General features: G+C 35.5%; 1 protein-coding gene and 1 non-coding gene across 6 annotated transcripts in view; one reads left to right on the top strand and one right to left on the bottom strand.

Moving 5' to 3' along the window:
• The window catches only part of PRDM5 (PR/SET domain 5), a 222,491-nt gene that overhangs the window by 100,884 nt on the left and 95,242 nt on the right, over positions 1–26,365 (bottom strand). For 3 of the 5 annotated variants that reach the window (XM_015139146.3, XM_015139150.3, XM_078002698.1), the window contains exons 4-10: positions 16,404–16,578; positions 13,713–13,887; positions 12,183–12,275; positions 11,800–11,921; positions 6,684–6,763; positions 1,840–1,924; positions 458–615 (exon numbers count right to left, since the gene is read on the bottom strand). In XM_015139146.3, coding sequence (XP_014994632.3) covers positions 458–615; positions 1,840–1,924; positions 6,684–6,763; positions 11,800–11,921; positions 12,183–12,275; positions 13,713–13,887; positions 16,404–16,578 — 888 coding nt within the window. The remainder of the gene's footprint in view (positions 1–457; positions 616–1,839; positions 1,925–6,683; positions 6,764–11,799; positions 11,922–12,182; positions 12,276–13,712; positions 13,888–16,403; positions 16,579–26,365) is intronic. The other 2 variants (XM_015139147.3, XM_078002699.1) reach the window with 1 other exon arrangement.
• LOC114678518 (U6 spliceosomal RNA) lies at positions 5,778–5,882 on the top strand. The gene has a single exon (XR_003729959.1). It is a non-coding gene; the product is annotated as a U6 spliceosomal RNA (small nuclear RNA).

Consider the following 26,365-nt stretch of genomic DNA (forward strand, 5'->3'; position numbering starts at 1 on the left):
GACATTTCTTAAGGAGAGAGAACACAGAAGAGGTTCACAGGCAAAGGATCCAGCATAACCTCCTGAGGGGAAATGAAGTCAAAAACGTTCAGAGAAATTGGCAGAAGACCTAGCAGAGCATACAAGGATCCCAAGGATGAAGGGAATTTCAAAAAGCTAATGTAATAAAAAGCATCAAAGTTTATGGAAAGAAGGAAGAGAATAAAGACTTTGCAATTAGTAAATCCCATAAAATTAATCTAACAGCTTTGTTAAGAAAAACTAAGCACTCTGCTTATAAGGACAGTTTCAAAAGAGAATGAAAGACAGAAAGGAGGCTGTGAGGGTTTATGGCCCAGGTGAGTGATCTTCTCTAGTTGTTGCATTATATACAGTAGGCCCCAGATGTACAAAAGCTTCATCAAAACATAAAAATCACACCAGCAAATTCATAAAAATAATAATAATAAGCTTTTACCTTCTTATGATTCTTGTAAACATTTCTGTGGGCAAATCCCTTTCCACAAAGTTTGCATTTGTAAGGTTTGTCTTCACTGTGTATTACTTTGTGAGCACCCACTTGATCAAGCCTCTTGAAAGACTTATTACAAATCTCGCAATTATAGGGTCGTTTTTCTATTAAAAAAATGAGTGGAGACAATCTCATATCGATATAAAGGTAAAGCATAAAAGAGAAAACACCCTTACCTTATATTGCTTCTCATGGTAAGTAAACTAAAGCATGGTCAAACAACTAAAAAACATCTACCATCCACATAATAGACACATAAATGTGTCTATTCCCAAATGAAACATGAGCTTGTTCTCTTACAGATGTATTTTGAATTTTTAAAGTAGCATAGATATAAAGAAAAGGTTTAAATTCAAGGAAGGAATCCTATTTCCAGATGAAAACCATGCTGATATGTGAGAGTTTAAATCAGGGTCAGGGCCCCGAATGCAGAAAGTGACCTGACAGGGATGTAGGTAAAGAACAGAGCTGCCTCCCCCTGGGGCCACAGAGGCCTCATGGAGGCAGAGGTTCCAATGCTCAGCAGGAACCAGACATTTAGATTGGTATGTAAAATCCATATTTATGCAATATCCATATAACATTGATACCTAAATTAAAAATATACAATATGAATCAAGTAAAGCATACCTAAAAGGTAATAGGTTTTGATCTGATTTTAATTTACTAAAATATTCATATGTATCAACAATGTGCATATTCAAAAACATTCTGACTTCAATCGCCTCAAATTATAGATATCTTAAACACTAGAGACTCCACAAAGTAAATATTATTTTCAGAGCTGAATTTTTAAATTTGCATTAGTAAAACAGACCTATTCTAAGACTTGCTTAAATGAAACTACCGCTTTAAAAACTTACATACTCAAAATGCATTTATAGATTTCTTACTAACATTTATTAGTAACTTAGCTAGAATGTAAAAGTATCTAGAAATACAAGAATTAAAATTTTTGAATATCTACTAAATGTCAGACACTATGCTAGCACAGTACCTAAATAATCTTCACAGCTAATATGAAAGGTAGGCATCAGTATCCCATTTCACAAACGAAGAATAAAGAAACTGAGGCTCAAGGAGGACTAAGAGACAAATTACATGGTGATTCTGAAGATCTTCAATATCATCTACTCTAAGCACCTTTGCTCTGTAAATAAACTGAGGTCTAGAGTATAAAGTAACCTATTCAGAATCACATGACTAGTAAATGTCCAAAGTCGAATTTATAGCTAAGGCCCCTGATTACCACTCTTATAGTTTATAAAAGTGACAATGTAATTCTTTTGTAATGATATCACTATAAACAAAAAAAGTATATAGTTTACCTGAGTGGGTGATCATATGACGTTTTAGCTGATTAGCTGAAATAAATTTCTTCATACATTCTTGACAATCAAATATCTCATGAATCTGTAAAAGATTAAATAGACAGTTAAAAACTGTCAAAGCCTAGTAAATTACACAGCTCTCAAGCAAAAGTGTAAACATGTGAACAGCTGCTACTGCAATACCCAAACTATATATTATAGTTCAGCCCTAATTAGTTCACACTAACCTATATACACTGAAAATGCAATGGACATAAGTTAACTAATAAAAAATATCATTTGAGACATAATATTCATAGTCCTTAAAAGTATAATATAGCTGTCCTATTTAGTACATATTAAATTTATACTCTGTAATAAAATTATACCTAATATATAATAACTCTTCTGTTAGACACAAATTTAGACTTGGAAATATGTAGCATGCAGTTAATAATATTCCCTTTACAGTAGCCAACAATATTTTAAACTTAAATGTACATAGTACAGAGCGCAACATTAATTACAGTAAAAGATCAGAAAATACAGGATTCAGAAAAGCATTTAGTACACAATAAAAGTTTCACATGAGCCAGATGCAGTGGCTCACATTTGTAATCCCAGCACTTTCGGAGGCCAAGGCAAGAGGATTGCTTGAGCCCAGGAGTTCGAGACCAGCCTGGACAACAAAGTGAGACCTCGTCCCTACAAAAAAACTTTTTTTAAATAGCCAGGTGTGGTGGCATATGTCTGTGGTCCCAGCTGCACAGGAGGCTGAAGCAGGATGATTGTTTGAACCTGGGAAGTTGAGGCTTCAGTGAGCTGGGTTCATACTATTGCATTTCAGTGTGAGTAACAGAGTGAGACTCTGTCTCAAAAAAAAAAAAAAAAAAAAAGTCTCACATGATAGGAGGACCACAATTCTTAAAATGAGGAAATCTAGTCAAAGGATCCAAAGTAGCAGACATGCAGGATGAATAACTCTAAAGATCTAATGTTACAATTGATAATAGCGTATTATATTCTGGATTTTTGCTAAGTGAGTAGATTATAGTTGCTCTTGCCACAGGAGGTAAAATGGGTAACTATGTGAGATAATGCATGCATTAATTTATTTCACTAAAATAATCATTTTAACTATATGTGTATCTCATGACATTATGTTGTATAACTTAAATATACAGATAAAATATATTTTAAAACCACAATAAGGGGGGATATAACTTTTGTAAACAATTGGCTAATATAAATATTAAAATTGAATATTAAATTAGCTATTTCCCTCCCAGACACTAACATAGAGAAACTGGATAGGTGGTATGAAAAGTAGAAGTCTAGTTTTTCAGAAACAATGTATTCAATTCTAAAAGAAATATATTACATATCATATCAGATTAGAAATGTTGATCATCCCAGTGAACAGCAGCATCACACTATGTTGTTGAATACTCAGAAATGGTTGTGGTGAAGTCATGTTTTTGTCTGAACCTCATTAAAGGTCCAGCTCACAATACTAAACCCCAGAGAAGTAAAGGCCCTTGTGCAAGAAGCCAAGACAGTGTCTCTGCAGAATAACTAGGAACAACGGTGCAGAGTGAAAGATCTAGGCAAAAGTCCCTGAACTGGTACAGCACATGAGTAATGAGTGGAGGACTCGGCTGGCCCCTGATAAATGGTTCTCTTGATCTAAATGGCCATAGAAGGCCTCAAGGCAGGGAAACAGATGCTGGGGCAAGGCTGACAGATCCCAGGCCTGCAGCCCACGGCTTAATTCAATACCCAAGCACGTGGCAGGTCGAAGGCTGCCAACCGGCCTCTGTTTCTGTCAGGTCTGACTCTTGGTGAGTCATTAAATTCAGTTATGTAAAGCAGGGGAAAAGTAGAGAAACAAGGCAGAAGCCAAAATATGCCATTCCACAAGAGTCTGACTTATCTCTCCTACTTAGATCCAGTGGCATCTATGAGGGGATATCTGGAATCCAAAGAGTTCCTTTAGAAAGCACGGGGGATCTGTATGACTGCCTGCACAAGCGTTTGCAATGCTAGTGCCCCACAGCACACAAGAAAAACTTCCAGCCTGAGGCATGTTAAAGGCAGCATCTTCTATCATCAAAGACTTTCACAGTGGCTTCAGTGAAACACCTATGTTTGAGGACCAATGATATGATTCGTAATGTTTATTTAAAGACAGTAAAAGCAGATTTATATTCTTAAACTCTATGTTTCTGTAATATATAATATATAATTTTATAATGACAAGATGCTCTAAAGAGATGTCATACCTTCTGAGTCATATATAAATGAAAAGTTTTGTTTTCATTTTTAATGTTAAATTTCTATTGATATATAAAATTATAAAAATTATTCATCCATATATAAAATGGAAATTGTTAAATGAAACACTGTTCATTTGTTTCATTTTTAAGTGAAATATTGTTCACTTCTCAATTCTCATGGCTTCAACGTGAAACACTTTTCAAGGCTGAATTGAACTGATATTCCCAAAATTATAAAGGGAACATCTACTATACATTAAAGCATTTTTGCATTGACTATCTCATTTATAGTGAAAAATTCAAGCCAAAGCTATTTTCAAAATTCCTTAAAATGCTTAATAAAAAGATCATACTTAAAGTGAAAATGACAAGTAATACTATTTAATTATGCCAGATGCTAAATAAAGTATATTTTTATGAGATTTTATAAAATTTACAGTATACCAATTTGGAGGGTAATATTTTAAAATTTGAACTCTAAAATTATTTTCAAGAAGAATCATAATATACCTTATCATTATATGAAATAATATACAGTAATTTAAGATACAAGACGATACTATAATTTGGCATTGTCAGAAAGCATCATCTACTGGCAAGGTGAAATACTGTGACCAAACTCTATGAGACGTTAGACACTCTCAACTATAAGAAAAGTTGCGGCCGGGCACGGTGGCTCAAGCCTGTAATCCCAGCACTTTGGGAGGCCGAGACGGGCGGATCACAAGGTCAGGAGATCAAGACCATCCTGGCGAACACAGTGAAATCCTGTCTCTCCTAAAAAATACAAAAAACTAGCCGGGCGAGGTGGCGGGCGCCTGTAGTCCCAGCTACTTGGGAGGCTGAGGCAGGAGAATGGCGTAAACCCAGGAGGCGGAGCTTGCAGTGAGCTGAGATCCAGCCACAGCACTCCAGCCTGGGTGACAGAGCAAGACTCCGTCTCAACAAAAAAATAAATAAATAAATAAATAAAAGTTGCAACTGGAGTCAATAAAAGTTGCCTATGGATTTGGAAAGGCTGCATAGTGAAGGACTATGGCTGAAATGGAGGAAGGGCTGCACTGAGCTAGCAACTTACTAACATTCTGCAAAGACCACTCAGGAGGCATGAGTTATAGTTTCTATATTCCATTACCATCACATAGGAGTTTCTGATGCCTGATGATCTGTCACCGTCTCCCATCACCCCCAAACCATCTAGTTACAAGAGAACAGGTTCAGGGCTCTCACTGATTCTATATTATGCTGAGTTGTATAATTATTTCATTAAACATTATAATATAATAATAATAGAAATAAAGTACACAATAAATGTAATGTGCTTGAATCATCCTAAAACCACCTCTCCCCATCCCCTGGTCCTTGGAAAACTTGCCTTCCAGGAAAGTGGTCCCTAGTACCAAGAAGGTTGGGAACGATTGCTCTATTTGGTAAAATAGCTTAAATTTCAACCTCTAAGATTTAAATGGGTCAGAAAAATAAATCATAGAATTATAAAAGAGGATGCTTAGAAGATATCTATTCCAGCAGACTTAATTGTTTTGTCTCTTCAAAAGATTAACTGCTTCAGTCATAAGGGTTCTGCTTCAGAAACCATAAGGTGATGGGGAAGGAGGAAAAAGGACCTATAAAAGGGTCCTCTGGATTGGCATTCTGTGCAAAACTTCTTTTAAAAGCAGTCTCAGTGCCCATTTTAGCAGCATTGAAATTGGAATGTAACAAAGAAGATTAGCATGGCCTCTGCACAAGGAGGACACACAAATTCATAAAGCATTCCATATCTCTAAACAATCTAAAAAGACTGCCACTTGAAAACTGAAAACCAAAGAAAAGTAGTTTCATGGTACATAGAGAACAAACAAACAAGAGAATACTGATCAATTCAGTGTCCCGTTTCATAAATGAGAGAAGAAAGGCCTAATGTTACATGGAAGGTTGGTGACAGAAAAAGAAACCCATTACCCTGATTCCTGGTCTGGTGCTTGTCCTATTATTTCTCCTTAAGGATCAAAATCACTAAACATACAAGATATAACAGTCATACCAACACAATAATTTAGCTACCTCACATGTTATAAGTTAAATCCACAGCACATGGTTGGAGCTACTGGATTAAAAATCATATAAATTTTAAGTCCTGTCAAATTACTTTGTAATACTTTATATATAAACAGAGATAAAAATTCATTTTACAAACCATAACAAAAGTAAAATTTTATTTTCACGAATACCATCTCCTTCCCTTTTGTAAAAACTAAAAGAAAATATCTTATGCTCGTAGCTATGCTAAAAGAAACAATATGTGAAATTAAGAATGATCATTTACATCTTTGTTATAATAATAAAATATAGTATGCATATATTGGACCTTGTCATGGCAAGAGCAAAAATTAAAACTACATTTTAATTCTATTTTATTATATATTCTATTAAACAGTTGCTAATGTTGTTAGAGTTAACAATTGCCATTGATTTTTCAGATTATCTTTTCACATCAAAATAATGTTAACTTTTATACTTACTATAAAACATATTAAAATTGTTAAAGATAGATATTAAACTGTGGTGAATCTTTATCTTACTGACCTTTCTATGTTCCTGTAGGCTTGATGCTGAAGAACACTTTTTATTGCACACTGAACACATAAGCTTTTTCTTAGGATCTCCTAAAATAGAAATAAAATACCATCATGATTTAAAAATGAGACTATTAAGAGGAACAACAAATAGTGTTTTGAGGTGATATGTAAGTTCATCTTCATAATTTAGAATTCTAAACTATTCAGTGTTGTAGATATATCCATTAAACTTAAAAGAGTAAGTTCTATTTTAAATCTTCTTTTTAATTATTTTTTAAATAGAGAAAAGACATACAAATTTACTTAACATGTATATAGGGGAGCCTTCAGAATAAAGACCCAAGCTCCCAAGAAAATGCAGAAGCTTATATACCTTTTCAGAATTTTTGTTATTATGGGTACATAATAGTTGTATGTATTTTTAGGGTACATGTGATGTTTCAATATAGGCATGCAATGTGTAATAATCACATCACGGTAATTGGGGTATCCATCATCTCAAGCATCTATCATTTCTTTGTGTTAGAAACATCCCTTCTGTTTTTTTTTTTTTTAGTTCTTTTATTTTTAAATATACAATATATTCTGTTGTTTTATTTTTAAATATACAATAAGTTACGTTGACTATAGTCACCCTGTTGTGCTATCGAATAATAGATTGTATTTATTCTAACTATGTTTTTACACCTATTAACTATCCCCATTTTATTCACCCCTTCCCTGCTACCCTTCCCAGCCTCCGGTAACCATCATTCCATTCTCTATCTTCATGAGTTTAATAGTTTTAATTTTAGCTTCCATATATAAATTAGCACATGTGAAATTTGTGCAGCTGTGCCTGGCTTACTTCACTTAAGAAAATTAGCTTTACCCATTCTCTCATTGATGGACACTTAGGTTGATTCCAAATCTTGGCTACTGTTAATAGTGCTGCAATAAACATGGGAGTGCAGACACCTCTTCGATATACCGATTTCCTTTCATTGGGGTATATATCTAGCAGTGGAATTGCTAGCTCTATCTTCAGTCTTTGGAGTAACCACCATACCATCATCCACAGAGGCTGTACTAATTTGCATTCCCACCAACAGCATACAAGCATTCCCCTTTCTCCACATCCTCTCCAGCATTCATTATTGCCTGTCTTTTGGATAAAAGCCATTTTAACTAGGGTGAGATGATATCTCACTATAGTTTTGATTTGCATTTTTTTCTGATGATTAATTTTGTTGAACATTTTTTCATATACCTGTAGGCCATCTGTATGTCTTCTTTTGAAAAATGTCTATTCAGATCTTTTGTCCATTTTTAATTAGATTATTTGATTTTTTCCTATTGAGTTGTTTGAGCATCTTATATATTCTGTTTATTAATCACTTGTCAGATGGGTAGTTCGCAAATACGCTCTCCCATTCTATGTAAAAGCTTTCTTTTTAAATTTGAGACATCTTCACAGTTTCATATACCATTTTCTACATATATAAAACCGGCCTTTCACTTTTCCATGTACTAATACTATATATTAGTAAAAGAGAAAATGATATATCCACAAGGAATTCAAATCAAAATTAAATTTAATCAAATGTTTGTAAAAGAAAAAACTAAATTAATTCATAAATTGATTGTGTTAATTCTTCTATATTTCAACTGAATATTTTATTTAATCAGCTGAGTTTTTTAAGATAGAATTTATAGACTATTCTTCCCAGCACTAGGGTCCTATAAAATATTTAAGTATATGCTTTTCAAATTAATGTTAAGAAATAAAGTACAATAAAACAATATATTGGCAATTCATACTATTACTCAAAGCCCAAATCTGTCTTCTTATGTAGTGATTATGTTTATAGTAGCTCATTTCATATTTCAAATTTCACAGTTGTTATAGAAATGAAGAGGCAATCAAACATTATTAAACATGATATAATAAGAGTATCAAATGCACCACAATGAATAACCATAAAATGTGTTTTCAACTTTTAATTGGTTGATTTCAAATATACAAAAAGTAAGCATATAGTATAATGAATCACCATCTATCCATCACCTGGTCCCAGCAATGACTCACCATGACTATTCCTGCCCCAATCTCAACCCCATTCACTCCCCCACTTCTCTATATTTTGAAGCAAATCTAAAACAAGTAAAATCAATATTACAAAATGATTTCATTTTATTATAGGACTACATTTATGAAAGAGAAATACACTTTTAAATGGCAAATAGGAATTTTTGTCTTATTATTCAAGATGCCTATTCCATTTAATGTGCTGCTTTTAATAGGCTATGACAGCCAAGAAAATGCTTCTTAGTGATTGAAAAGTAACATGGCTACTAAAGGAGAAAATTCTCCCGGCAAAATGAATATCTGATAGCATATATTTGGTCATCACTTTCCTAAACACCACTAGGAGAGTCACCATTCAGAAAGAATATTCCCTCTTTTCCAGCTCCTACTCGTTGGGATGGTCCATCTTCCATCGACAATCCTTTATTGCCCTGTCCTAGCCCTCATAGCAACTGTTCTTTGATACTAGTCCCTACTCCTTCCCATTGGGTGGGTCCGAGAAGGAGAGAGGAGAGAACGAAACAGATTTCTCCACCCACCACTCTCACTTTACCCCTGCACTCCTGACACAGCTCTGCTGCCAGGTATCAAGGGGAATACATCAAACCCTCATCCCCACTCTTCAATCTTCTCTCTCCTTTTCATGGCTTCTCCTCTACTTCGCCCTAGAAGAATCCTAGCTCCTCTGAGAAGACACACAGGAAAAATGTATGACTATTCATCTGAGAATGTAAATAAATGTTATCTCCCATAAATGCAAAGTCTCTTTGTCAGCAACCATGGAATCTAAGCAAAAGAGAAAGATGGGAAGTGATGAGGAGCTTGGCCCCCTGACTCTCTGTTTCCTCTTAAGTAACTATGAGGAGCCTCATCACTCTACCAGCTCCCCTGGGCTCATGGATAACAGCACCTGCAAAGCTCTAATTAGATGTTATACTGTCTTAACTTCCCTGTTGAGGTAAATCTGATATTTGACTTTCAGATTTAAACTTTCAAAAACATTTAGGAACACATTACTTACATCAGTAGGCCATGTGAGGAAATTAATACAACTGTACTGAATACACAATCACTTAAATACTCAAGTTTCAACACACTGTGAAGCTAAGTATGCTTCTAGGAGCTGGTCTGAGAACCTACCTACCACATGTTACGGTTGCTATGGAAAAATGTGATCCATATTAAAAAAATCAGCTTCTCTCTAATCATCATCCTCAATTCATATCACCTTAACAAAAAAAATTTGCCATCAAAGATCTCTTTCTTTGAGTGCCTTGTCTTTCTATAATAAAGGATTCTACAAGCATGTATATGAGAGCTTCTTTGTTTACTATCTCCAATAGGGAATATTCTTTCCTCAAATGCCTGTGTAGCCCATAGAGGAAAGGGGAGAAGCAAGAGACATCCTATGAATGAGAGAATGACATCATGTACCAACCCCAGTGAAATACATGGCATAGTAACCGTTAGCTAAAATACAGCAAGATTTTACACTTTGTATGGTCAACAAATAAAAAAAAATTATAAAACAAGATTTCCTTTTATGAATTATTTCCTACAAAATCACCATAAATTTCCAGAATTAGTAATATTACAATATGCAAGGTCAACTACAAGAAGCCTCAAAGAAATTGTGCTTATAGCACAGCCTGAAGACCACATGCCCAGTAAGAATGAAAGTTTCCAGAGTTTCGTATGCATCTGGTTTTTCACTTAGTTCAGCAAACCTAAACTTTAAAACTGACATGAAAGTTCTATTACAATTTATTGCAGACATAGATGAAGTAAATTAAGAATAGCATTTTAACTAGAACAGCATTGAAAATCAAAAAACTATGAAGGCAAGTCTATCAAAAAGTTATGCTTGCCTTTTGCAATCATAGGGAATATCCCGGTATACTGAATTCAGAAAAAATGTCATCTTCCCTAAGTCAGCCATGTATTCTTCAAAAGGAAAGAAAGAAACCAGAACACTGTAAAAGCCTAGTGAAGGGCACCAAGCTGGAGGTGCATTTCACAAGGCCCTACTTCCACCACACAGAGCTTTCACCACAGGCTGCACTTAATATGCAGCCCAAACCAATGATGGAAAGTTGCAGCTAGCAGTTGTTCATACTAGCCTCCTAATACTTTTTGGACAATGAACAAATATAGGATACAGATGCTGGTTGCAGATTATCATCTTCTCCTGAATATAAAAATAAACAACTGAAGGGAGAAAAGAAATCCACTTTCCCCAACATCCAGAGACACATAGCTACCCACTTCCCAGAAGTCAAGGCAAAAATAAACACATGAACAAAGAATATGAATAGAAGAACATACAGGGTTTCATAAATCTCAACCTCCTTTAAGGAGGAAGTCTACGGAGGTAAAAAGACAAGAAGTAAAAAGTTAACTGGGACAATACAGCCATCTGTTCAACTCACTGCTATAGATTTAATCCCTAAGCCAAAATATATTTACTGACAGTATACCATGTGCTAAGCAGATAAACCTAAAAGACAGTCAAATTTTATATTTGTTTTACTGTTTAGCTAGCTATTAGATGAAATTCAAATAATATTTGTTTTCTTAATCCATACATATTCAATTCCAATGTCAAAATGTCTTAGCAATTTTCTCTAACTTAGGAGAACTGTAAGTATTTTCACAAGTTGGATTTTACTGTAAAAATAATAAGGCAGAAGGACATCACTTAATAATCATACATTTTAACAATTTATAAAAGAAATGTCATATGCTGAAACATTTAAAATTCTTACTTAGAAATATTAATTCTTAATGCACCTGACCACCCAAACATAACTAGACTCTAACTAAGGCTTACAGTTACAATTAATTCAGAAATGGGAAAAAGAATAAATGCTGCTAAATTCAACTTGAGAAAGAAATAGTGTTCAGTGAAAGAAAAAACTCCACTGCCAGCACTCCACATCTGTGTGAAACACAATGGAAAAGCCAGCTCTCTCCTCAAGAGTGAGAATTAAAAACAGATCGCTGTGGCCTGGGGAAAGGAAGCCCCTTCGGAAACGACCCTCCAATGACTCCTCACCAGTGTGGACATTTTCCTGGTGTCTTTTCAGGGCATCCTTGCTCTTCAGCCTCTTTCCACAGCTGTCGGCCTTGCACACAAACCTGGCATCCCCCCGGCAAGTCTCCTGGTGCTGCTCAAAACTACAAGACAACCAGCAAAGCGGAACAGGGAGAAGAAATGGTGAAGACATACCTACAAAACTCTAACATCAGCAAGATTTTGTAATACATGCTCCCTAGTAGAGTTTTGGGGTCATTCCATGCATTACCTATGCAGGTAAGAAGAAAAGCATTTAAATTCTGTAGGTATGTGAAACTGAATTACTAAGAAGCATGAAAGTGTGCATGCAAAAAAATGACCCACAATTATATAACAGCCATTTCATAACTCAGACACAAAACCTCGATGCTGAACTGAAGGAAGAATTGCAAACAGAGCACTGAAAACTTCGCGAAGACTCCTTCAGACTGCTTTTCGCTGTGCACTGAAGAACACTAAAGGGAAATAGGAAAAAGAGAAAGAAAAAAAACAAAAACTGGAACTCTAAGACAAAAATGAAACTATGCTAACTCTGAATAAAGTCACGTTCGTGATCCTTTTTTTCATTCTGTCTTTTGCCTTTTTAAATTTTTAGTAGTACCTTATTTAACTCTAAGCTCCTGCTCAGCAGGGTGCCTTTTGTATAAATATATAATACAAAATGCAATAAAAGCAAACGAGAATGAAACTTAACATCTATTTATTTAAAAGCATATAGCCCTTGCTTGTTTTCTTAAGAATATACAATAGAACTTCTAAATATGTAGTATCCTGCTATTATAAAAGTTCTGAAACTCTGAACATTTAGTAAGTTTCAAGCACAATTTTTCATCTCAATTTTTATAAGCAAAAGTTGATGCGTATAATATTTATAGTCTTAGTATGAAATGTAGCATATTTCAGAATTTTAGTTCAATGAAACACAAAAATGTAACATTAAAGCCTATGTTAAAGATTTCCTGCTCATAAGTAAGGTGACATTCTGTTAAAATGAGAAGCTAAGGTTGGAGAAAGAAAGTAAATGGCAGGATGGCAGCACATAAGAGAAGAGAAAAAGACATATGTTGATGAGATGGGACAATTTATATTACTTTCATACTGGAAGTCATTGGCTTCAACAAAATGATAGTCTACAGTTGTATCCAACATGTAAATATGCTTTTAAATTACTTAAAGTCAATTATCTGATTAAAATTAAAAACTTTAATGAGTAAAAAAAAATAAAACTTTACAAATGCATGTATCTACTTTCTCACTTTTAATAATTTCTGATCCTGTAAAATATTTAAATAAAGATAATTTTATGTTGTTAATATAAATTGTTAAAATAAAAAAGGGTACAGAGCTATGTGTGGGATCATCTAATTCATCATATTGTTATATCCAGGACCTATGCATCTTTAAATGATTCCTCCAAAGTTGTTCTCAAATAAACAGTGCTTCCCAAAATGTCCAGGAATTCTTTATACTTTGAACTCTCCCCATTTCTTAAACTTTTATTTTAACAGATTCCAGAAGCAATATAAAATGTAGACAACTAAAAGTCTGTTACCTCGAAGGAGTAACTAAATTAGGCATATCTGAATTTCAGATTAAACCAGTAAGTTTGATACATAATGGCAAATTATTAAATGGACAAAATCAATTACCATAAACAGTGTTTACGTGTTAAAATTCGTAATTTGAATATTTCAAATATCAACATACTATACTAAGAAAAGATGAGTTAATGACAATACCAATGTGAAATGCTTAATCTCTCACTCACACAAAAACATGCGCGTGCACGCGTGCACACAAACACACACACACAGGTTAAAAACTATGAGTTAAGCCAAATGGAATAAACTGTGTTAGCTTATAATTTTAAAGATATTCTTTAATATACGCACTGTCTTTGCAAAGCCTGCTTAACTGGGAATTTCTTCCCACAGTTCTTGCACTTAAATTCTTTCTCCTCTGTGGGTTTCTGATGCAATGTCTGAAGATGCTCAGCAAGAATATCCTCACTGGTAAAACTCGATTCACATTGAGGACAAGCATAGTCCTCTTTACAGCCAAGGTGATCTGCACATTTACAAGGAAGCATATTCATGAGACAAAAATTCAGAGCCAAGAAATGCTAAGTTTTGCTCTCATTTTAAATTAATTAATTAATTGTGCTTAAAGATACCATATGAGTAAATTCTTATTATCACTACAAATATTAATAGTATTGGCCACAAAAAAAATAATAGCAAGTGTTACTAGAGAGAAATACATTATTTTCAAAATCACTTGTCTTTCAGCAAATTAATACAAAGTCAAATTCCTTATTTAATTCAACCTATAATGTTAACTTTTCATATCAAAATGTTAAATTAGAAAACAAAAACTATCCCTGAAATTGGTCATTTTTAGCTCATTTTTACCTTCGCAAGGAGAAAAATCCAACTAAGGCAAACTATATTGAATTACCAAGGGGACTCTCACATACGTGTAAAAAAAGACCAAGGTCATAAAAACAGTGCTGATTAAGCTAGTAGAGTGGGTTAGGCTACACGGTCCCATGTAGACCGGTGCAGGTCTGACCAAATTTCTCAGTGTGCTATTTAAGTAACACATTTGTTTCTGATTATGAAATAAAATTAGATTTAGAAAATGTAGAAAATAAAAAACACCAATAATCCCATCATGAAGAGACAACTGTCATAATATTACTGGCAAGCCTGACTTGCCGTTAGTGCATACATATTCTATGTGCAGTCTAAGAAGAGGTAAATTTAGGATCATACTTTATATACAATCTTATATGTTTCCCCACTTAACATCTTCTCAAGTCAAATGCTGGCGTTTTTTTAAACTTAAAGTACCACAATTTATTTAACCAAACTCTTCATTGTTAGACATTTGGCTGGCTTCTTTGTTTCTTTTGCTGAGTTTGAGTTTATTTTGTTTCTTTGCTTTTCTAAATAAAACTAAGAATTCTAGAATAAAAATAGCCACAATACAAGTGCTTGGTTCATACGATTCTGTTTAACTTTCTGTTGATTCTTTTTACAAAGATAATGAAAACTGGTACTTTAATAACTAAAGCAGAAATCAGGCAGTAATAGGTAAGTAGATGACTTATTTTTAAATTAAAATAATGGACAAAAAAACTTGCCCTGAGGACAACAGAGAAAAAATAAAATACAAAAATAAAGAAAATACAGAATAATATAGAAATAATTCCCATCACCCAAAATATGATATTCCAAATAGCATAATGCATATAAGCCTGTCCTTATCTTCCCCTTAAATAATTCAACTAAAATAAAGAAACAGAAGCATAAGCCGGCAATGGTGACAGAATGTTCACACTTTCTCAGCCAGTAACATGCAGTTAGCACAGAAAAAGTATAGGAAAAGCATACTACCACTTTGACTAATGAAACCAGTATCACTTCTGAAGTGGCTTTGCTCCACAAAATGCAAAAGTACTGTATAGTAAGTATCAGCCTGCTATGGTCTGAATGTTCATGAATCCCCAAAATTCATATGTTGAAACTTAAACCTCAATGGAATTGTATTAAGAGGTGGGCCCTTCAGGAGGTGATTAGGTTATAAGCACCCTGTCCTCATGGATGGGCTTAATCCTTGTAAAAGAAGCCCAAGAGAGCTTGTTTGTCCCTTCTGTCACATGAGGACATAGCTAGAAGGTGCTATCTAATTAGAAATGAGCCCCTCCCAGACACCAAATCTGCTGGCACCTTGACGGACTTCCTAGGCTCCAGAAATGTGAGCAATAAATGTCTGCTGCTTACCAAGTATCTAGTCTAAAGTATTTTGTTATAACAGCCTGAAAGGATTAAGATGAGGCCTATTACAAAATGTGAATACCTACAGCATCAGTCACATATCCCTTAAATTTCCCTTAGGAGTAAAACACAATAACATAGAAACAAGGCCAATAAGAATTGATTATTCCCTGGCAGTTAACAAGCAAGTGGCTGCAGTATAGACTGAGGAAGGTGTGACCTACGGTCACTGAAAGTTTTTGGGAATGACACTAGGGTGACCTAGCAATCCTCCAGGCTTCTGTGATCAGAACAGAAAGACATGCCAAGAAGTTGCAGGTTCCCAAAAGATCCCAAACAAGAGGAATCAATCCCCTTCAGATCCAGCAAGCTCTCGTGTAGCTCACTTCCACACTCACCTTTTCCCATATGCAGATGAGAAAGTAAAGTCTCAGAAAGTCAGCAACTTGCCCAACGTTACAAGACTGATTAGTGGCAGAGTTAGGGCAAGACTACAAAAATCCTCATTACTCATTATCCCAACGTGCCAGTGAGAGCAGTGAGAGCCAGGAGCTGCCCCAGCAATGCAGACCTGCCTACAGCCTAGGCAGTCCTATAGGGTACATCCATCACCCATCCCCAACATACTTTTCCCGCTGTAAGAAAGATGAGCCCACCACAGGATACCCTCTGAGAATAATTTTGACAAAAACTAACTTTATTTGAGAATGCCATATTACAAGGCAACTATAATTCAACCACAGTTTAAACTACATTTTTTCTACAACTTTTCTTCTCCCAGATCACCAATTAAAGACGCAATACCTTTTCTGCCTGCTGTTGATTGTCTTCTAGAATTTTCAACTTCCCCTTCTTTGATGACTGTCATAATTTGCTGTTCTTCCTCATCAGCCTCCATGTCACTATCCAGGTAGCCAATCAGAAGCTCCGTGTCTGTTTCTATATCTTCAACTGCCAAATAGAAAATGTTTTCTCCTTCCTGAAACAAATTTTTTTAAATGCTGAACCATTCATTTGTTTCTGATAGTAATTAAGAAATAATTTTAAGACACATTAATAGAGTACTATGTGTGCATGAAAAGTTATTACTACTTTTTTTAAATTTCTAGTTGATCTAGGCGCTGAAAAAGGCAGGTGGCAATATTCAGTTACCTGGCAAGTAAAATACAAATACATATGACAAAAGGGTAGTGACATTTATACATGTCAAATGAAATATGGATAATTATGTCCAGTTTTCAAAGTGAATTTTGTATCACTAACTGGCCTTATGCAAGCAACACTTTGTGGTGGCCTATAACTGCAGTTGTCATGCAACACTGTTATTTACACATGCAGACAGAGAGCAATGAGATATCAATGATTTTGTTATTATTAACACTAACACAAAACTTAAAAAAAAAAAAAGCCTTTCAAGTTCTAATATAAACACAAACCAGAGGAAGTGTAAATAAGTTCGTTCCCTGAAAGAATTTACTGAAACCTGGTCCTGATTTAGAAAAAATAGTAGACATCTGGGAAGTTCAAGGTGTTGACGGAGCCATCATGTGTACCTCACCTCTTTGGTCTCTCTAAATCCCACTGAAATGACAGACACAAGAAGAAGAAGAAAAAAAAACAAAGTCCACCTTCAACATATCAAGGTATTCTAGAAAGTCCTAGAAAACAGAAATCAGACATAGTCAAAATAATAGATAACTAATGCAGAGGAAACCTCGACCAATAACAGACAGAAGAGGAATGCTACAAAGGACCTTCTTTCCAAGGAAACTCCAGAGAAACTTCACACTTGGAATCAACTGATACAAAAACCACGCTGGGCCTTGGGCCAATCACCAGGGAAGCCAGAACTGAGGCTGTCCCCAGGAGAAAGCACCCAGAATTGCTCTCTTTTACATAGTTAAGGATTTGTTCTGGGAGGGTTCCTAGTGAGGCTGCTGAATATAAAGAAAAGCAAAACAGAGACTGAATTTATTGAACCTTCATAGTGGCAAAGGCAGGAAAGGACAAAGAAAATAAGCTCCACCAATGAATGAAATTCAATAAAGCACAGAGCACAGAACAAAGCCTTCTTTCCTTTCGCAATGTCACAGCACTTATGTTTAAAAGGAGGAGGAGGAAGACAAAGGAGAAGAAGTGAGAGGGGAAGGAAGAAGAGAGAGGGGAGGAAGGAGAGTGTATGCATGTATATATTTATGTATATATGTAAACACAATTAGAACCTTCATGAAAAATCGCAAAGACATGCATCAAATTGTTTACACAGCTATTTTGAGGATGGGAGAGGGGCCATATTCAACATTGTTTTAGTTTGGGAGGACTTTTTTGAATAACAAGCATAGACTACTTTATAGTTTTAAAACAATATATATCAGAAAATTTCATGGAAGAGACAGAAATTATGATCATATTCATCCAATACTATGGAAAGAAGACTTGATCCAAAATTTCAAAGCACTGAAGCAAATCTAATCATGAGCTATACTTAATTTATAGACATTCCTATAACATTTGAACACTCTTGGAAGTTTTTAAATTTTATATATCCAAAAACATTAAAAAGGTTATTTCTAGTTAAGATCACTGAATTAACTTCTATACAATTGGCACTCTTAGTGCAACAAAAACAAACAAGCAAAAAATATACAGACACCAAGAGGTCTCTTTAACTCAAAAGCAGCATTTTCCAGGTCTTTATTAGATGAGTTTTTAACTGTTCGGGTAACTCACTCACCTAATAAAGACTTCAGAATGCAATAATAAATCTTAGTGTTTATCTGATCAAAATTCACGAAAGTTAATTGAACCGTCATCCTAGTATATTAGTGATTAATTTTGTGATGGTTTTGATAGCACCAAGTAAAGATAATAATTTTTAATTTTAAAACACGATACGATTAACTTAAACTGTAATAATAGGATATGGCACATCTGTTTAGAGGCTCTGTAATAAAAGAAAACGTTCATATACCAGCTAAAACTTTAATTTCATGAAAGTAATGGCAGCATTACAGGCTCCACAGGACCAGCTGCATGTTTTTTCTCTGTTTGCCAAAAAAATGTGATATAAAGAGGAATATAGTTACAGGTATTACTTCAATCTATTTATTTAATGGGGATGTCTGGATATCTCTGTACATATAATTCCAATCACTGTGCAGACCAACAGTCTCTGTCCTTTCATTTGCTACCCCAATACTATTAAGAAGTATCCTCTCAAATCACTTCCTTGCATACACTGCACTAATTTTTAATCATCCTACAAATCCTGCAACTCTTCGTGGTGTTGTTCGCCTCCCTGCACACCTCAGATTGACAAGTCCTGCCACATTCCTAATTTCTGGAGCCATTTTGTCCACCTGGAGGCTCATCCCAGGCCTAATCTCCTGCCCTTTGGCAGGAAGGATTTAGAGTTGCTTCCTGTTTTGGGTGTTTGTGCCCACAAACCTCATGTTGAAATATGATCCCCAATGTTAGAGGTGGGGCCTGATGGGAGGTGTTTGGGTCATGGGGACAAGCCTCTCATACATGGCTTGGTGCCATTCTCAGGGTAATGAATGAGTTCTTCCTCTATTACCTCCCCAGAGAGCTGATTATTAGAAAGAGTCTGGCACCCTCCTTATCCCCTCTTCGACTACAACACATGTTGGTTTCACTTTACCTTCCACCATGAGTGGAAGGAGCCTGAAGCCATCACCAGAAGCAGATGCTGGCACCATACTTCAGTACAAGCCTACAGAACTGTGAGACGAATACTCATTTTTTTATACATTACCCAGTGTCAGCTATTCCTTTATAGCAACACAAATGAACTAAGGCAAGAGTGTTGCCCCAATGCTCTGGGACTCAGTATCAGCTTCTTGTTGTCACGTTATTGTTAGCCTAGCAGTAAACTTGTGGTTCAGATTTGATCATCACTGGTTTAATATTCTCATCCTGAGATTAATTCTCCTTACTACGTCTATCGTTTCTGGTCTTAGGTTATTCCCTTGAGCACAGTCCCTCCTGGACTCCTTGTATATACACTTAAGATTAGCCACCTTCCTGTGACTCTGCCTAGGGGCCGAGATCCTGCTTGTGATTCAAGTCACTGGCTCCAGGTGATTTTATTAAAAACACTTAGAAACTTGTTCAACATCAAGGCCTGCTGAAAAGCAAATATTCCCCAGCCATCGACTTTCAGAGCATTATAATTTGAATACAACATATTTATAGAATGAATGGTTTTACAATTGTTATTCATCTCTTGTATTACTGCCTATTGTTTTGAATTTTTTGTCTTTTTTTAGTCTCATTTCATTTTGCTTTATTTTATTTGCACGTTGTTTTTCGGCTAATCACTTCTACTGCACACTGTAATATCAAAAAGTCACCACAGCCTAAAGGCCCAAAAATATAAGTTGAAAAAAAAAGCCAAATCTCTAACAATTGGTTTTAAAACATTTATCAAATGTCATTTTAATTTTTAAAAATGTATGTAAATCAATATGCCCCAAAAAGAAAAAAAATATGTAAACAAAGGTGTTAACAGGGCTGTTTCTAATGGAGGAAATTGTGAGGACTTTGTATAGTCATCTTCTGCTACTCTACATTTTATAATTTTTCTAGAATTAATTTATTTATTTTATTTATTACTTTTATAGTAAAAGATAACAATGGATAATTAATGAATCCTGTTCCTTGATACCAGGAAGCAGTACTACATGGTGACCAAAGAAAGCAGGGCTTTGGGCTGCTCAGGGTTCAAAATCTCACTCTAGATTGACTAGCTATGGGACTGAGCCAACAGCCTAATCTCCCAAATCACCAATTTCCTCATTTGTAAGACGGAGACAATAGTAGTGCCTATCTCATAGGATGGCTGTGAAGATTAAATTTGGTAATATTTGCAAAGTCTAGCCAGGTGCCCTACAAGCTGAAAGCATTCATGAATGACAGCTACTATCATTACTATTTAACAAAAACTTGAATGCCAGTGGTTAACATATTCATTTTGTTTCCAAAGTCTGTTTCAACCAAACTATCACACAAAGTTGCTTTTACCATGCTGCTTTTGATTACATTTCATTTGGCCAAAATGCTCTCAGTCAAAATATAATCCAGTTCCACTGCCTGCCTAGCAGAGCTCTGAAATGCTCTGCCCTGGATCTCCTGTTGTCATGCTCTCTTCCCCTGTTAACATGTTAAAGTGTTGCTCTGGTTTGGACCTCAGATACCAATCACTTGTCTGAACCATACCTAAGGTGTCCAACCATGAAGTCTGCCTGCAATTGAGGGGTTTCCAAGGACAGGGATTATTCAGTGCTAAAACTGAGATAGTCCTGGCCAAACTAGGATAGCTGGACACCCTAACTACATCCATCACGCTCTCCATAATCCCATTCTTAACTCCACTTAAGATTTCCTAACAACAATATTGACTGGGTCTACCTCCTTCACCATCTCTAGGTCCAGATTAGGATTCTCAACATTTAGGGCCAGTCATATTCTCAGATACAACTCCAACACCTTACCAAGTGAACTCCCATCATCTGAATTTTCATGTCATTCTCTTATCCCCAAATCTTCTTCAAATGTACCTGCTCCTTTTCTTCCATCCAACCAGTACACTTCTCAGAAAACACAGAGCTAATTCCTACCTTAGTACAACTGCAAAAATGCCACTTGGCCCCCTTGCTATAACTCCTCCATGTCCTCTGAGGCACAGCTCACTTTCACCCTCCTTCGAGAAACTTTCTCTAATCTACTAAATTCATGTAGGAACTTTTAATTAGGAGTTCTCTATGTCAGTTGCCTTAACTTCAATTGGACACATCATTTACTTCTGTGTTTTTTGTCACTTAATTCATGTGATCAATGAATTTCTAATATGTGTTGCTCTTACCTCCCCAAAAGATGATTTTCTCAAGTGGACAAGAATTATCAAGTATAAGCTAATCTCATAATACTTGCTCAATATTTTTTAAATAATAGGTAGTAAAATAGTTGTGCCAGAAGAAAAACAACACATAAGCTTACGCAACTTTTCCTTCATTTATTTATAGCTGGGAGGCTATTAAAATAATCCAGGTCATAGATAGTGGTGACTCGAGAGGACTGTAGCAGTGAGTAGTGGAGGCAGTGGGAAGTAATCATTCTGAGCATGCTTTGAAGGGAAAGCAGATGCCATTTCCTGATAGATTGTATATGGAGTGTGAGAGAGGAAGGGTCAAGGATGAGTCCAAGGTAATGAAGTTTTCCCTGAAGCATTCACAGATGTTGCTGTATTTAATAATGATTCTTCTTACAGAATCGAAACAAAACACTAACTGAATTTTTGCTTTAAATCTATCTCTTCTCTGTATATATAAATATAATTTCATGTGGACCTTCACTAAGGCACCCTGGAATATTAGTCAATTCAATCATTTACTATCCTTCAACAAATCTACAAAGCAGTCATTCATAATCCCCAACCAAAAAAAATTATTTTAGATGAAAAATTGACTCACAAAGCCCTTCCTTCGGACAACGAATGCATTCTGATAAGAAAAGAAGAGAGTAGAATTTTGTTTCTTTGAACAAACCTGAAAAACAATACCAGTGGCTTAGATTGTTTCAGACTGGTCATTTTGGTAACATCATATAATATGGAATTCAGATTTGCTGGCAAACACACACACAAAAGCTTCTCCAAATACGGTAGTTGTCATGGTTTTCAAAAAAACTTTTGTAATAAAGATAAGCAAATCCAGAAAAAAAAGCAATAACCTGGCTAGGATGCTTCAGCAGAAAAGTCAGAGGTAGTGCCATGTGGTATGGCCATTACAGAGCATTCTCTGGAGGCAGGGGCACCACCAAACTTCTTATGCATCAAATTAATCATTGCTAAATTCAGAAAGTTTAGAAGAGCAGTCATATAAATACAGTGATATTCAAATAACATTTCAACTGTCATGAATTTTGAATGGTTTACTTTATGTAAATGGTCTTAAACAACACTATAAGAAAAAAACTACTATCATCAGTATCTCATCTCACACTAGTAACCTAATTCTTAGATTCCCAAGGTATCTCAGCGCACTGGGTGGGAAGTTCCATCACAGAAAATCAATCCGTGGGTAAGAGAATCCCAGCTCCTATGCCAACGGCTAATATCAAGGCCTGAGGGAAAGCACTGGAGAAGCCAGCCAGATGGTAGGCTTTGGAACCCGATTAGGAATCAGTACGGCCCTCAATGTCCTCATTGTAAAATAGAAAATACAACGCCCCTAGACTTATTAGTGCTTTGGAATGGATTCTACTGCAAATTTCTGCTAATTACATGGCTAAGAACACTTAGAAGGAATAATAGTATCCCTCATTTATATAGCACTTTGCAGTTTCTAGTTTTTCATGTACTTTATCTCATCTTACCTTCATGCAACCCTTGGAGATATGGATGGAAATGTCCAGTACACTGGATAGATACTGGCTTGGGAGTAAGAGAGACTTGAATTTGTATCCTAGTATATAACTTAGTAGATACAGATCTTTAGGCAAGGTTATCTTAACTTCCCTTAGTCTAGCTTTCCTCATTTATAAAGTGGGTTCAATAGTATCTACTTTAAAGAATTGTTTTGAGGATTAATTAACACAGAATATGTAAAGTACACCTGGCAGATAGGAAATGGTTAGCATCAAGGTCTGTCTCCAACAGGAACTTCTCCAAAGGAGACCCTCCAACACAACTGCATTTTACGTATGGGAAAACTGAGGCTCAGAGATGAAAAATAAAGTGTAAAGATCTCACAAACAGTAAATTCTAGAGCCAATCTAGAACCTGAGGCCAGGACTAGCATCATGAGAACTAGAATAATCAGGTCAGGAATTAAGTAGAATTAATTATGAAATTATGCAACTATAATTTTAACTTCACTAGATAAAATATTTTCCAAATGAGTCTAAAATAAGCCAATGCATTTAAGTGCTGAAGGGAATTTGGCCTCATATAATTTTTTATTCTTTCTCTTTACTTCAGTGACTTACAAAATTATTCTTTTTTGGTCAAGCACTGGGCTCAAAACATAGTTTACTTTGTGGTCTCAGTCTCCAGTACAGGAGAAGCTTACATTCCACTACCTAGCTACATCTGATATTAATATATTCTTAGAGTAGTTCCTTATATGTGGCATATAACAGGAAGAACACTTAAGACTATCTTCTGGCTTTGGCTTGGCCACTCTGAGGCTCTGTCACCTTGGGGAAGCCTCTTATCATCAGAACTCTTATTTTATCTGTAAAACGATGGAGTTGGACTTTATAATCTCATCCTTTCTAGAGCTAGACTCAATCGCAAGTGAAATAAACTCATCTTTGGGGAGTCTAGTTAATGAATTTAAAAGGAAAAGTACATACACAGGTTGATCTGATTACTGCTTTCCCTCTCAGACCTCACCCTACTAAAACAAAACATGGTATGGAATTAAGAGAAATACCTAACTAGGATTCCTATGAAAAGCTGGAATACACAACCTTGTAAGGTTGAGAGGCCCATTCTCCAAAATTACATAGAGTAACATAAGCCATGCTTTGATAAGATTTTATCAATGTGACTACTTCTGTATTGTGGTAATGGTTAGGACCAAATGAACTCAAGATGCGTTCCAGTCTAATTATTTCTGCTTCTATCACTACACAGAAACATTTACTCCTAGATATCTAGGAGATAAATCTAATTTTCAAATTCCCTATGACCCTTCCACATCCGGCATTATGTGTATACCTCAACTTTCTCTGATAATTTGCCCTTTGTCTCTTCTCAAGTGCCATGCCTCACTAGCATAAATCTATCCTAATGAATTTATACATCTGAGGTTCAGTTCTGCTATTTCAAAACAGTAAAAGTCTCTTGTTTCACAAGGAAATACTAGTCCCCACTGTGTGCAAATAAATACAACTCCAGGAGAGGCCACGGGTAATTTGGTATTTCAGCTGTATCTGTATGTCGCTTAACTCAGTTTTTGTTTACTTGTTGGCAGGCTGCTATCTACACGTGGACACTGTAAGAAAAACCATGATTGTGAAATTGACAAAGGCACAATTCATCGTATTGAAAAGGTAGTAAATTGTGAAAATCCACACTATCCAGCTAACATGACTAATGGGTAATCCACAGAAAAGGGAATTATCTTCAAAACAATGCAAGGGCTTACAAATGAACAATTTATAGCAGTGTAGAGGGAAAAAAAAGTCTCTGAACTGCTATCCAATAATCAATAGAAGTAAAAGACAAGTGACGAAGGTGCAAAAAAAGAAAACAGAATGAAACAGTAAAGATTTCATATTTAATATCCTCTCACATAAAGCTTCTTTACTAAACTCCTGAATCAGCCTTAATCTGTGTATCAGTATGTCTATAGCGCTCAGCCTACAAAGCTGACAAACATCAAGAAAAAAAATCACTTCCACACTAAAATTCACAAAATGTACCTATAATCCAACAATAAAACCAAAAGTCTTTGAAATAAGACATAAATGTAATAGACCATAGGATTCCTGTTTATTCACTCTTCTCGCAGTAAGAGGACTTTCCCAACTTGCCACATGACACAGAAAGTTACCTTTGGGGTGTGGGTATTATGAGTTTGGCCGGGTGACTTGCATTGACTGATGAAATGTGAACAGAAGCAAAGTGAACTGCGTCCAAGTGAAAGATTTAAAAATCATCACATTTTGGCCACTGCTGTCTTTCCCCTCTGCCAGGAAAACACATGTCCCTGATAAGGGTTGTATCTTCAGATGCCATGTGGAGCCAAGCTGTGGACAGAGTCATAGCCTCTGGCAGCCTATACTTTTATCAGCAAGAAATAAACCTCTGCAGCTATAAACCACTAAGAGTTTAGGGTTGTTCATTGGAGCAGTCTTCTGAGCAAAAATTGACTAAAGCAAAATAATATTCTTAAAAATTTTTTTATTTGAAAATAAGAAGCAAGTGACTTGAAATCAAGGAAAATAATGTGAGGCAGAAAATGACAGATGTATTTAAAACAAAGAACAGGGCAGGATATACTGATTTCATGTTCAGAGTTACATTAATCAGGTCCTATAAGAAAAATGAAGTTTCAAAGAACTGCAAATAAAATGTTGTTTGCTAGTCATAACTTATAATCAGTCATACAGTGAGGAAACAGTTTAATATGATTCCTAAAAACAGAATACTATGCTAAACAAAAAAAATCAAATCTATAAGCAAAGAATATCAATCACAAATTACTAACATAAGTGTGTATGTATACACATATTTTTCCCTGAGGGGCTCAAGCAGAGATAGTAATGTCTGAACCATCTCATGACACAAATCTGATATCATGGAGAAAAGAATCAACAGAAAAGAACATAAACAGAAGAAGTCGCTACTTTTTCTTGTGATGTGAGCTTGGGTAGCAGTGGCTTTTGAAAGAAAAATATATACACTCCACCTCTTTTATTTAAAAATAAGTTATCAATATTGACAAACCATGAAAGTGTTGAATCAGATAGTGCTGCGGAGGAGAGGGCAGCCATTTTATATACAAATGATTAGAGGGCAGACATGTTCTTATTGCAAATTTGCTTTATTTACATCAGAAGCGCTTTTAACTGACCTCCCCTTAATTGGGTCTTAAACTTAACTGACACTCTGCATATCACAAAATCTACTGAATGATGCCCCACGCGAAGTCTTGTCAATTAGTAAGCTGCTGTCTTCTTATTTGCCCACACATTCTGTTCCTACCACCTGACTGTCAGGCATGCTTCCAACAGTC

The sequence above is a fragment of the Macaca mulatta genome, chromosome 5 (assembly GCF_049350105.2).
Source record: "Macaca mulatta isolate MMU2019108-1 chromosome 5, T2T-MMU8v2.0, whole genome shotgun sequence".
Lineage (NCBI taxonomy): Eukaryota > Metazoa > Chordata > Mammalia > Primates > Cercopithecidae > Macaca > Macaca mulatta.